We start from the raw sequence: 13,681 nt of genomic DNA, 5'->3' as shown, positions 1-13,681 counted from the left end.
CGTTACATTTGCTGAATGAAACAACAATCGAAAACCTATATTTGCAGGTTGAAAACTTGCTTGGAATCATTTTAATGAATCATTAGATATCTCTTCTTTCGTTTCTTCTTTCGATTCTCATTCTCCCTGTTCACTTTTTTCTTCTTTAATTACAGCACCATATCTTTTAACTAATTGAAGACCAGTGTTGCGTTAATGTACCATTCCATTTGCAACAATTTTCAATTAATTTACATTATCAAATTCTACTGTATAATATTGTAATTATGGAACAGAATTTCATATTGTTTATCTCTTCCAACTAAAATCTGCAATTTTTTTATGCTAAGTTATTGCTTGCTCTTAATAGCTTAATAAATGAAACTTGCACGCTTGGAATTTCTAAGTGAGATTACATAAGGGATGGCGATTTATTTCACTTAGTAGCCGACTAGCTCGGTAAAAAAGACAATTGATCGATGTGTTTGACAGGGCCGCACCATAGCCAGGGGCCCGTTAAGGTTTGCCATAAAAGGGCGAATCGGTTGCACAATGGGTATCGAAATGACGAAATAAAAAGTGCACGAGGGAGTTGCTTGGGGTTGGAGTAAACAATGGTGACGTAACAGCAGGAAGACGTACGACCAAGAGCGACAAGACAATGGTTCTGTTGTCTCTGTTTTCCCTGCTCTCAACCCCTTCTCTTCCCATCTCTTCTGATCCAGTCTTTCGAACGTTTTCTCTTCTCTCGTTGAGCCGCACAATTTCTTCGACAGCGAACCGAACAAAAGGCTGGGGTCGTGCCGTGAAAACGATTTTTGAGAGTCAGCATACGGTGCACGCGGTTTGTTTCTCGTCTGTCACGAGTTAAAAATAATTCACCATCGAACGGAGGCATTTGTTCGGAATCGTTACGTTACGGAAAATTAAAGAACAGTCGGCTCGGTTTACGTCTCTTTTATACAGAAGCTTTTTACGAGTCAGAATTTTGCATCTCGCTTGTCTTTGGCGTTCTTTTCATGTTCCATCAACACGTTTGAATATTTCTTTACTTTATCTATTTTTAAGTAGCCCATGTCCCTAACTATTCAGGGATATTTCATAATCAGAAAATCTGTATTTAGATTACTGCGCTACAAAGTTTCTATCGCTTATGACCTCACATAAATTTTCACTTGAATCTATTTTTAAGTAGTTTATGTCTTTAACTATACCGACATATTTCATAAGACAACAATTTTATAATATCTGATTTTTATAGCGTGTATTCCATCGTGTTCCATGTTCCATTAACTTATTTCGATTCTTCCTTTCGTTTAATCGATTTTAAGTAGTCTATGTCTTGTACTACACAGACATCTTTTGCAATCCAACTACACAAATTATTATTTGATATTTCTATCGTTTATAATCTCAGGTAGATTCAAATTCCCTCTCTCTCTCTCTCTCTCTCTCTTTCTTTCTCTCCTCCTCTCGCTTAGAAAATTACATACTAGAAAAGATTGTCTATTGTGAAACTTAAAGAAAAATTGATAAATTTACGATAACGAAGACTGGATCTGGCTTCACGCGACCTATCGCGATACGTCGTGCCGGTTCCGCAGGATTGTCGCAGTTAGATTCACTCGCAGGAGTGACGAACGATTGGAACCCGGTTCCCACAGTTTCGTCTTTCCATGAATCTGGTGTATGTATGGAGCACGCATTATGCGTCGCCTCACCTTACGCACAAATCGTGTACGCGTCCTTGTCCCAGATTGGCTACCTAGGAATACCACTTGCCACTTGCCAACGCTAACTGACCAACTTTTCGTTCTGTCCTCGTCACTGGCTGACAGTAGAAATAGCCACGATACGCTCGGACGAGCCTGGGCTGCTGTTGCTCAGACAAACACCGCCAATCTGGATTTACCGGTGATGAATCACGCACCGGTAGGTTTACGATTTTCGATCATTCGATCGAGCCGAACCGTTGAATCGAGCCGAGGAAATGTTGGAATGAATGCTATCGAGATTGGCGCACCTTGCGCTTATCGCGAATAGCTTGATTAATGGCTCTTATTGGAGTCTTTGGAAAAGCAGAAATTACTTTAAATATTAAACCAGGAAGAAATACTTATAGTTATTTGAAAATTTTTCTTATCTCCTACTTGGAGGAGGCTTGAAAATATTTTTGAAAAATACTTCAATGTGAAAAGTGATGAATGAAAAGATACCGTGAACGAAATGAAGTTGAAGATTAGGAAGAAATAATTATTTTCGTTTGAAGATTTTCCGTTATCTTTCGTCTGGCTTTCCAAACATTCTTACAGGATGTTTCAGAATAAAAGATGATGAATGGAGAAAATACGAAGGATAATTTCGAAAAGAAAATAGAATTGAGAACTGGGAAGAGTTATGCTCGCTTGAATATTTTTAATTATTTTTGCTTGGAGAAGATTTGATGAATGAAGATGATGAATAGGGAGATCGCATGGATAAAATGAAGTCCGATATTAGGAGCGAATAATTTTCTTAATTTTTCCCCGAAGAAGTTTTACAAATCTTTTAACGATATATTGCAGAATAAAAAGTGGCGAGTGAAGAAATTAAAGAGAATAATTCCGCGAAGAAAATGGGATCTAAGTTTGGAGTTAAGATTTTCCGAAGTATTCCTTAAGGGATACTTACAGATCCTTTTATCTGTAAAATATACCAGTATAAAAGTAAACGAAAGAAGAAATTAAGGAGAGTAATTCCACGAACAAAATGGAATCTTTTAAAGCTTCTATCATTCTTAATAAACAGTGGGCAGGATAAACGTCTTAAAATGTCAAGAATACAAAGTACGACGATATCTTTTGTTCCTTTAATAGAGCGAAGCTAGAAATTCAAGCAAGCTGATTTATAAGTCTGGCAGAACGTCATGCAATGACGATGCTCGTCTACGATCTAGTTACCTCGTGCACTGCATTTATGTAAATTACGCATGACATATGAGCCCATTATACAGCCTGACCTCTGCTCCGACTACGTTATTATTAGGCTACCGGAGTTCCAGCTCCTCTCTGCTTATTTAACACAGATCTGTTCAACGAATTGTATTCTGTTACACGTGCGTGGATCAGTGCGATTAGTAATCATTACGAACGTCACGTATGATTCTTGTGAATGTACGCTGACATACTTGATACCGACCTGAGGCTTACATAAGTAGTTTATAGTTTATGGCACGCGTATTTTATTGCCGCGATCAATGATCGAATTACGTGTTATCTAAAGGATCAGGTATAACGATAAAACACGATCGAGGCAACGAATCGTTGTTTGATTTCATCACGCCCTTGCAAATATTCCCATTTTATCGATTTTATTGATTTTTATTAAAACTGTGCAGAAATTGTTTGATATTTTCCAGATTCTCTTGATTTTCTTTTGAATTCGTTGTCACACGCCGACGAATGATATTATGTTGTCGAAAAATCGGAATCTGAAATCTCTGAGCAAGGATGCTGCGATTTTATTACCTTTTCTCCCTCTGCGCGCAAAATTTAAGATTTTTGAATTTGAAATTTCAAATTCTCTGGCAAGTGCATTACGATTCTATCGACTCTTCTTCTTCAAAGTTATATCGAACAAGTATATTAGATTAGTTCGTTAGATTATATTGATTCTAAATCTACTCCTTCTTCTTGTCTTTCCTCTTATATTTCGTATTTCTATTATAATATTTTAATAAAGCTTCAAATGATCGATGTTTATGCAACATTTTTTCCTTGATTATATCCACAGAATATAATGACGAAGTTTAATCATTAAACACTGCAACGTTCCGCGAACGCTTACAAAATGATTTGTAAATAACGAGCGGTTGACTCCGGTGTTAAAACACATTGTAAAGAACGCATCCTGAAAATTAGTAGTCATCGCGTGCTGCGATCGAGCACGCATGCTCTTGCTGCTCGTACGAGCGAGCCCGCATAGATGCGTATTACGCGTTATGGCACGTGTCCTTTTGCAAGCGTGCCCGGTAGAGTACTCGTTCTTACCTGTACGTAAGTACACGGCGTGTGCGTGGCCTTTCAACGCGTTCAATCGCGCCGCTGGATGATGAATTATTAATTGCCAGCCATTCATTTGCGCCGCCCAGCTACTGGTCTCTCCTTGCAACGAATCGCTCGGATCTCGATTAAAACACCATGTAGCTACGTAACGAGATACGTGGATACAGAAAAAGAAACGTGTCTGCGGAGATTTGATGATAATTGCCATTGACTCGTTGAATTGCCCTTCGTTTTGACGATTCTGATTGATTCAGAGGGGGAAGGATGATTGGACACAATCGGAGTCAGGATTAGTTTCTTGATGCGTAACGAAGAATAATGGTTATTCGAGTAATCGTCCGGAGTTCAGGCGAATTTTTCTTTCTCGGAACACATTTTCTTTTCATCAGAGTTAATTAGATGCAATTTATTGTAGATACGTTAAATTTGGTCTATCGTTATACGAGCTTCACGGAAGCCATACAGATCACTTTCGTAAATTAAAAAATAGAGAAAGTAACGCTAGAATCGTAATTTTCTACAGTTTATCTTCTTTGTCATCCTCTCGCGATAAATAAATTTGTATGAGATAAGCAATCCATTGTTCGAGAAGTTGAACACCAATTACAATATTTCTGTATGATAAAATCGAAAAATCTACAAAGAACGCTGTTTCCGTAAATTATGATTCTGAAAATGATTAAGGAAGGAGAAATAGGAATGGGGAATACGGTTCGAGGAATGAAAACACGCGAAGCATGAACTCGAGGAACTAAACAAGAAAGCGCGAGTACGCGGGTTGCGTTTGGCTCTAAGTAGCCTGATTGAAGATTCTAAAGACAGATTATGTCATCATGTTGGCCGATGTTGAAAGCAAAGTACCGAATTTAGTGGCACGAGCACGCGGTGAGTACCGTTTACTCGGAGCAGACAACATCTCGCTCTGTGCGTGCACGCACGAAATATCGACTCGAACGATCGACCACTACGAGGACAACGACGAAGCCGAGCTGTACAGAGCTGAGTGTTGCCGTAGAAGGACTGGCGACTGGAGGCCAGTCGAATGAGTAGAGGGGCCTCCGTGAACACGCAATACCCGCTCAAAGAGTGCACGCGGTTGGCCTCACACACGCTTACGCAGGTCAGGAACCACGTGAATACGATGCCTCGTAGAGAAGCAGAAATTACGCGCGTCTCGATCACGCCGGAGAAAATGGACTGAGTTTTTTTTAGCAAATAGAATGCAAAGTCAAAGGCACGCAATGTGGAATAAGGAAAGACATGGAATAAGTAGAATAGGAAGGTCACTGATCAGACAAAGTCTTTTTTCGAATTAAATATTACTTTTATTCTGTTGTAGAGAAGATGAACTAAGATTTTTAACACCTGAAATGCAAAGTCCAACGATTCATAATATAGGGAGACGTGAAATAAGTAGAATAGGAAGATCGCTGATCAGACAAACACTTTTTGCAATTCGATAGTACTTCTATTCCATTGTTGATGGTTACCAGTTTACAGTGTGGTGAATTACACTTTGATGTTAGTCTCTGGTAACTTATTATAACGTAAAAGTAAGAATTTTTACGAGCTAACAATTTACAAAGAAGATTGATAGAGAATGGATATGAAGGATTATAGGGAATGTAACGAAACGGACATTGTCGTCAATTTTTTAAAATTTACAGTAAAAATAACAATTTCTCGAACTTTTCTCATAGATACAAAAAAATTCACGAGAAGTTTATAAAAAAGTTTGTAGAAGATATTACGAGGAAGATTTTCACAGATGACTATAGAATAATATTTAGAAAACTTGTGTTACAGGCATTTAAAAGGTTCTATTACAATTTTGATACAATTTGACAGCGTCAGGCTGCCAGAAAGAAGTAAATAACAGTAAAGAACCACATTAAGGTCCAAAGACGGTCTGCTTGCAAGTCAGACGCGTTAACAATAACCCCATCAAAAGACGTTTCCAACCGCCAATTAGATCAACTTGTTTCGCTAAAAACGAAGTAAGTACACGGAAGAGCATAGACACCATACTGCGCTCCTTAACCAAACCAATTGTGACACACACGTACACACACATATATTCCTCGTAGTATACAGAGTGTGTACGCGTGTTTATTCACTATCGAATGTGGAGGCAGAAAGAGACTTCGCCATGGCAGCCTCTTGCGTAGGAAGAAACGAGGCCTGCCTCCAATGATGATGACGATATCCCGGTTACTGGTGTGCTGGTGAACGATAGTATGACGTAGCTGGTGGTGGTGGTTGATGCTGATCGCGATGACGGCGGTGGTAGTGGTGGCGATCAGCATCGTGCAGCATTTGCAACGTACAGTGCCGTTTCTGTGCTGCCGGTGAACGGAACACGCGTTTCTTCTCTCGTCGTCGGCAACATCTCGCTGCGGAGAATTCGCTTTTTCCGTGGATAGTTGGTGAAACTTGATCTTCTTCGGGCATCTCCTTAGGCTCGTCGATTTTTCTCTCATCTGAGCTGGCTTCTTGGAATCCTGACCGCGATCAAAGGTGAAGTTATCATATCTCATCTATTACGTCAGCGATCATCAACGCATCGTATGTACTTTGACTAATAGAACTGAAATTCTGCAAGCGATTATCCTCCAATTGACATCAAATTCTTATTATTTTTGTTCTATTTGAAATAACGATCGATAGATCTCTTGATTCCCGGAATAATGTTTTATTTTGAAAGAAGAAATTATACATGTCCAAGTGCACACAAAATCCTGGTGAAAGAGAGTAGCACGCGTTTCCCCGCAGCTACCACGCCCCCGCCTCGTTGGCATTTTTGTCATCGTACCCGAAGAAGGTATATTCCGTCTGGATCGTTGCCCACTTCCCATCGGCGTCTCATGAATCTCTATAAGGCCGTCAAACGAGTAATTCGTCCGTACGCGTCTCCCTTTCTCTTTCTCTTTCTCTGTTTTACACGCGTGCAACGCCGCTCGTACCATCCTCGTCTTACCTTTTTACCCGGTTACGCTCTCTTCCTCTTTGGTGGACCCTCTACGGCTCGATTCTTTCTCCGCCGAAGATAATGACGGTCCGTGCCGACCGTATGAATAGAAACCGTCGGAAACCGGCCAATGGCGAATTTTACTACCATAAGACGGCGAGAGTAATCTGCATGGGCCTGTGAATGGCGGGCAAGGAGGGCGCGAGCGGAAGGGAGGAAATAAAATAAAGAAGGAGACCCGGCGAGGGAGAAAGGAGGAAGAAGGGAGAACCGGCTAAAGCGATGACGTCTCCGCGCGAGAATCTAATTACCATATTCACCTCGACGAGGCAACGTAGCCGCACGATCCTCTGGTTGCAAGCTTATTAATACAATACGTGTGCACTTGAAAATAAGCGAAAGAAGCAGGGGTTGGTCGGAGAGAGACAGAAACAGCGAGACGAAACGATTCTTCGGTGAAATCTATAATATCAGACTACCTCGATATATATATTTCGTTTTTAACACCGTAGCCAGAGCTATTCTAGCCTTTGAACACTCGTATACGATCTCTAGAATGTCGTAAAGATACGTACGTCCCTGTGTACGTTCATTGAATGGCGTGAAACGAAACAGAAAACTCAAATTCTCACGTGGAATGTACACTGTCGAGTAAAAGCATCGAGGAAGTGGAATTCGAGTCGTTTCAGTAATTCCTGATCGATGGATAGATTAAGAAGTAATTGCGAGAAACTTTTGCGCTGTTTTAAAGCGTGAAATTGATGATTGTTGGTTTCTAGATAGACATGTAGCCGAGGATGTAGCTAGATATGTAGCCAGATATGTAGCTATGTTTGAGAATCATTTCGAGACGCGTTACGTTACGTAAGATTTCTATTATATTACGAGCTTCTTCGTGATGATCTATCAATGAAATATTGACGCTTCATCGTAAATCGCAATGTTTCTACGATGTTTAGTTCAACGCTACTTTTGACGAGACTCCAATGAATTTTCCATCAAATTTCTATTTCTTTGAAATATAGTAGCGTGCAAAAATCTTAAATCATCTATCACGGTCATTTTTAGAAAAAAACATTTTCGTATACTGTTTTATGGCAATGAATTTCTGAATATTGCCTTACATTATTGAGATTTTCCTGAACCATAAATAAAGAGTTCCGAGTGAAGTGTTTCAGGGCATTTATAGAATAATCTGTTTCTCAACTGTTCGAATACTTCCATAAGCAACTATATCTATGGAAAATAAACGTTTATCTAGTCAAATTATTTAGCTATTCCACGAAATGATGGCATCTTTCAGCGTTGCCAGAAAAAATGTTTTTGCGTACGCGTTTCTTAATCAGCGACGATTGTCGGGCGTGCGTGAAATGTGCGTGTCAGTGGCATTAAAGAGTGCGATATGAAATTAGATCGCGGTCGTTAGGCGATGCTCGTCGCTCGCTGCGCTTCACCAGCCATCGTCATTCGAGTCGTTAATTCCATCGTTTACTTAGCGAGGTGCAACGAGTGCACTAGCGCACGATGTTTAAGCGCGATTGTTTATGGCGGTCAGAGCTCGTGGAAACGATCGTTCTCTCGACCACTTCCGACTCGTGCGCTTGGTAAATTCTCTGTCCCGCTTCTATGCTCTACGAGAGAAGATACGGTTTATCGCTTCCTCTATTAACCCGATTTAATGGTGCGCCTCGCAAATCATACGCTGATATCACGATGACCTCTCTTCTCCGTGTCTTCGGCGAGGAAGCTGGACCTCTTGTGAAATATCGAGACTTTAGTAGCTCTAGAATGTACGTATGTATTGATACTTGATACGTGTGATTTCATTTACAATTAGTTACAATTTATCAGATACAATTTACAATCAGTCATAGATGAGATTCTGAATTCTGTTCTATAGCTTGCTAATTTGGTGAACCATCTCTAAATTTTTAATAGAAAGACTTACTCTTTGCTTTTGCTATTGGGTGATAGGTAAATGTGATATATGTTCAAATTTCATTGCGTGAAGAAAAGTAAGTGAGAAATCTGCACATTCGTATGCGATACAGCATTTTATTTATGTAATGTCAGCGGAGAAAGAATAGTTCGTCGCTATCTCTGATTCCTCATTCGGATAATAGGAGTTTAGGATCTCGTAAATGGATTCAACTGGCGCCTGTTACCGAATCCTCGAACTTTTCCTAAAATTGAAGGATAAAGTCCTAATTCGATTATCAAGGAGGCACTGTAGAGATCTCGAAAATTGTAATATTGTTTCAGCCGTTTTACAACAAAATTTTCGTACGATTTTCAAAGATTAATTTAGAACTGTATATGGGAAATGACACAGCGTTAGTTTCTATCGATTCGATATCCTAGCAGAAGGGTATAGATCAAGTTAATCGTCGTGGTAAGCACGTAGAGATCTACGACAGAACACTTAACACGTGCACGAGCTGCAGCTGCGACTGCAGACTGTCCAAAGGATAGCTGGTGTTGCCGTCGGCCAATAGCCGCTCACGATTCGCGCGGATTTATTGCGCCAAATGATACGTCCACGCAACGATTACGTTTCTGCTCGTCGTCTGTTATTGCGACTCAGCTCTCACCGTTTCCTTTTGCATCCGCGTGCATCGTGGCGAGAACACGACGATCAGAGCCAAGGACGTGGATCGATCGAGCGAAACTTTATTGTGTCTCGATTCTTATCGAACGATGTTGAATGCACTCGGCTCACAATCAGACAACGACGATGGTCGTGCATCAATTGTTTTTTGGCTCGAAACGCGAACGCTTTTAGCCACGGGACGTTTTAAACGCGATTCGTGCCCGCGTGTATGATCGAAGAGTTATGAGCGATATATATTACTATATATTGCCACGTGGTGTCAATAATATTTTCACGAAGTACCGACTGATACAAAAAGAACGACGTTGATTTATACCGTGTATCGCGTACATAAAAATATTTGAATCCTTACTATAGCAAACTTTTATATTGTACGTATTATATAAAATATCTTTAAATGTAATTAACACTGTAATGAAGCACGACTATCGTGATTATATTGGCAAAATTTGAAAGCAGTTTGAAAAATCTACAATGTGTTTAACAATATATCTAATAACTTGGCAAGAACAATTTGCTATTCATGACATATAGTATCCTATTCAGAAAATTAGAATTTCTGTATATGTTGCTAATTCGATGGCCTGCGGCCATAGAAGCTGCGCATAGCAACTTCGAAGAAGATGGTGTCCTCAGGCGACGTGGGTAACGACCAGTTCCATCGAACCACTCGAAAACCCTAAATCTACCCTTAGGACAGGCTTCTTCGAAACAATCCTGGGTGGTCTGTCCCTTAGGTGGAAATCGATTGATGCATAAAAACATTAGTAGTACTACAAGGTAGTTTCCTCGAATCTTACTAAAAATTCATTAAATTTTATCTCAGATATGAACTATACATATATTATAACAAGCACACAGGTAAAACATGACACTTCTATATTTCTTAATTTTCAGCTTTCGATGTTACTTAATGATTAAAAGGGAGTTGAAAATGTTATATATGACACATACAATACGCTCGTAGAAGCTTTCTTTGATAAATGTTCAAATACTTTTTTCCAGCCACTGTAGTGTACGTAGTCAAACTCGAACAAAAACAAAAAGATTGATCAGTAACGTATAGAACTTCAAAGTTGTTGCTCCCCTTGTGAAACATAAAAAATACGAATTCCTCCATTTTCCCTTGGTGATCTTCATATTTATACCGTAGCCGAAGTTGAGGATAAAGGTATCAGTATCGTCGCAGCTTCTACTCGACTCTTATCTCTGCTTCGCAAATATTCACCCCAATGATTTACCGCGTCGTTTCGTTTTCGTATTGGAGCTCAACGTGGCCGGCGCCATTTAGATTCTCCGCTCGTCCAAGCGGTGAAAGAGCCTTCGCAATAATCCTCTGATCTCGATCAAGAGCAACAGGCTGGTCGTTCGCGGCGTGTTTCGCGTTTGCGCGAGGGTGTTAAATGCGTTCCATCTGTTGGTCAAAGGTAGATTAGACGGTACCGACGAAGTGGCTGGTTTCTTCCCCCTTCGCGAACAGAATCGCCAAGAAACGAATAAATATGATTTATGCTCTCGAGAGATACGTCGCCGAGATAAAGCGGGTACGGATTGAATTCAAATGACATCTTGCTAGTAGAGATTCGAAGAGGGTCTACCTGGTGTCCTTCGCCGAATGATCTTGATGGATATTGGTACGGTGACGTGGGTCGTTTGGTTCATCGCTTGAAATCGAGAGCAAGGAGAGAGAAAATGGATCGTGAGATTGAATGTTGTAAAATCTGAAAGATAGTTACATGAAAACTTGTGAACGTCGTACATTTACTATTTTAAAAAGGAATTCTTATTTTTCTCTCTCAATTTAAAACATTTAGTCATTATTTCGTAACAATGTTCATTATGTGATTTTATTTATAAAATAAAACACACGGGGAATTTCGAGGATGTATTTCAGTACATCTGGAAAAATAAGAAATATATTTGGTAGGATTTTTTAAGTGAGAAGAGCAGAAACTTCTCAGATACTTTTAAAATTAATTTTTAAGCTTGCTGGGATTTTTGGCTTTTTATATCTCAAAATTTATATCTCTCACTTTATCAAACAAAATAGATTTCTCTTAGGAAAATGCAATTGGACAAGAAACGATGAAAGCATCAAGATGATAATGACAATCTAAGAAGTTTTATAACTTCGTCAAATGGTTAAGAACGCTGTTCATATTTCTCGCTATAAAGGAGGGGAATAAACTCTAGTAAAACTTATATACCATACGCGAATATCCACTAGAATCCTCACACAGGCGGAAACCATCGCATCGGCGAGACCACGTACTCCAAGCTAATGGCGTACCCATGAGTGTCGGCGTGTCCTAAAGCCTCTCTAGAAGAGCACTTTGAAACAGCACTCTAAAAGCTAGTCTGTTTCCCCCCTTTTATTCATCTTCGATTCCAGTCTTTATTATCGTGGAATTCAGAGACCACGAGAGATCGATCTTCTGGAAACAAAAACATATACGCGTATCGTTTTCTTTGCGCCATTCGATTCACTTGGAGATCGTAAAAATACCATCGTCTATCGATTATCTCCAACTATTCCCACGAGAAAAACTTTCACCGTAGATGACAGTCTACCGGACGCTTTGCTGTTTCTGTTTGAACCCGCCTGTTAGAATTTCGATCACGAACATACCGGAAGATATATTTTCGCTGTGCCGGATTCTCCGTGTAGAAAGAAGGTTCTTGGGACCGCGTATGTCCCTTAAGATGACTGTCGCGTTACGTGACAAGGATTTCTGGAAATCCAGTACGAAAGCCGCGATTGCACGCGTCACGCGAATTTCTCGGTTTAGATGGACTGAAGCGTGAACTTCGACTTTCCTCGCGCTCGATCCCGCGGATAACCGACCGCGACAGATACTACGTTAACCGTGAGCACGCGAATTACTGTAGCGTGACACAAGCGACGAGGATTAGCGTTAAATTGGCGCGACGTACTGGAAGAGAGAAGAAGAGGATAGCATAAATTCGAAGTTGCTCGGTTCTTAACCTCTCGCTCGCAATTAGTCTCTGCCAGTTTCATCGGTCAACGATTTACAGTCGATTGTTCCCTCTTAACGAGCGCTCTTTGTTCCTCGGCGTCTGTAGGAAATTACGCGAATAACTTGATTAGCGCTAATTTCGGAAAAACGAAAGAGACATCGAAACGTTAAATTAGAAATAGCCTTAACAATTCGCACTTTGGTAATTAGACTCGGTTAAGATTAACCTTCGTTTCCTTTAAGAGGGCGAAACAGCTGAAGTTTGGGAATTTATCTCATAAATAATTATAAAGCGAAGAATTTAGATGTTTTTCAGATGATAGTAACGCATTTACTATTCGCTGTAACTAATATTCCTTCTATTAGAACATTCTTATTCGTCCATCACATTCAATGACATTTGAAATAAATATTTGAATTAAACACTTGAAGCGAAAAGTTCTTCTTTTGATACTGTCAAGGTAGCATACATCCTTAACGTGTTGCTTGCAGAAGTACATTTTCCTCAGCTTCACTAGCAGCTCGTTCTCGCGTGTTTGACGCAGTGCAGCCTATATGAAATTTAATCTGATCGCGGAATTTTTGTTCAGAAGGACGGGAAACACCATTATCACCGCCACCACCTTCGAGTTCCTCAGTTCAGACATCGCCTCGCGGATTGGGTTACACCTGCGGTCCCATAGATGGATCTCTGTACGCTGTGGTACACCAGGGTGCTGCCGGTGGTGCCCGTGGCTCACCATTGACAGTTTCCATGGACAGCGGCATCAGCAGTGCTCCACCACAACGACCTAGTCCACCGGAACCAGAGCCGGATAACCAGGCTCATGGTGATCTTGATAAGCTTCTCCATGATATGATGCTTACTGTTGAGGTACGTCTATCCTCCTTTTAAACTTATATCATTGCGAAATTAAAAATTTATCGAAGATATACAAAACAAGTAAGATTCTCGGAAGACAAATTGATCGATTGCATTTTTTGTTCATTTCCAAATTCCTTTATCCAAGCATATGACTAGTGGTCAACTTGTCAAGTTGTTGAGAAAAGAACATTTGTATTCACAAATTTATTTATCGTAAGAAGGTAATATAAATAGTCG

General features: G+C 40.1%; 1 protein-coding gene across 6 annotated transcripts in view; it reads left to right on the top strand.

Annotated features, from left to right (window-relative positions):
- Positions 1 to 13,681, top strand: part of LOC126872317 (tensin-1) — a 181,424-nt gene that overhangs the window by 150,263 nt on the left and 17,480 nt on the right. For 5 of the 6 annotated variants that reach the window (XM_050632120.1, XM_050632114.1, XM_050632119.1 and 2 more), the window contains one exon: positions 13,170 to 13,453. In XM_050632120.1, coding sequence (XP_050488077.1) covers positions 13,170 to 13,453 — 284 coding nt within the window. The remainder of the gene's footprint in view (positions 1 to 13,169; positions 13,454 to 13,681) is intronic. The other variant, XM_050632117.1, reaches the window with a different exon arrangement.

The sequence above is a fragment of the Bombus huntii genome, chromosome 13, assembly GCF_024542735.1.
Source record: "Bombus huntii isolate Logan2020A chromosome 13, iyBomHunt1.1, whole genome shotgun sequence".
NCBI classification, from domain to species: Eukaryota; Metazoa; Arthropoda; class Insecta; order Hymenoptera; family Apidae; genus Bombus; species Bombus huntii.
The sequence above is the reverse complement of the archived record's forward strand: the minus strand, read 5'-3'. Positions and strand labels throughout refer to the sequence as shown.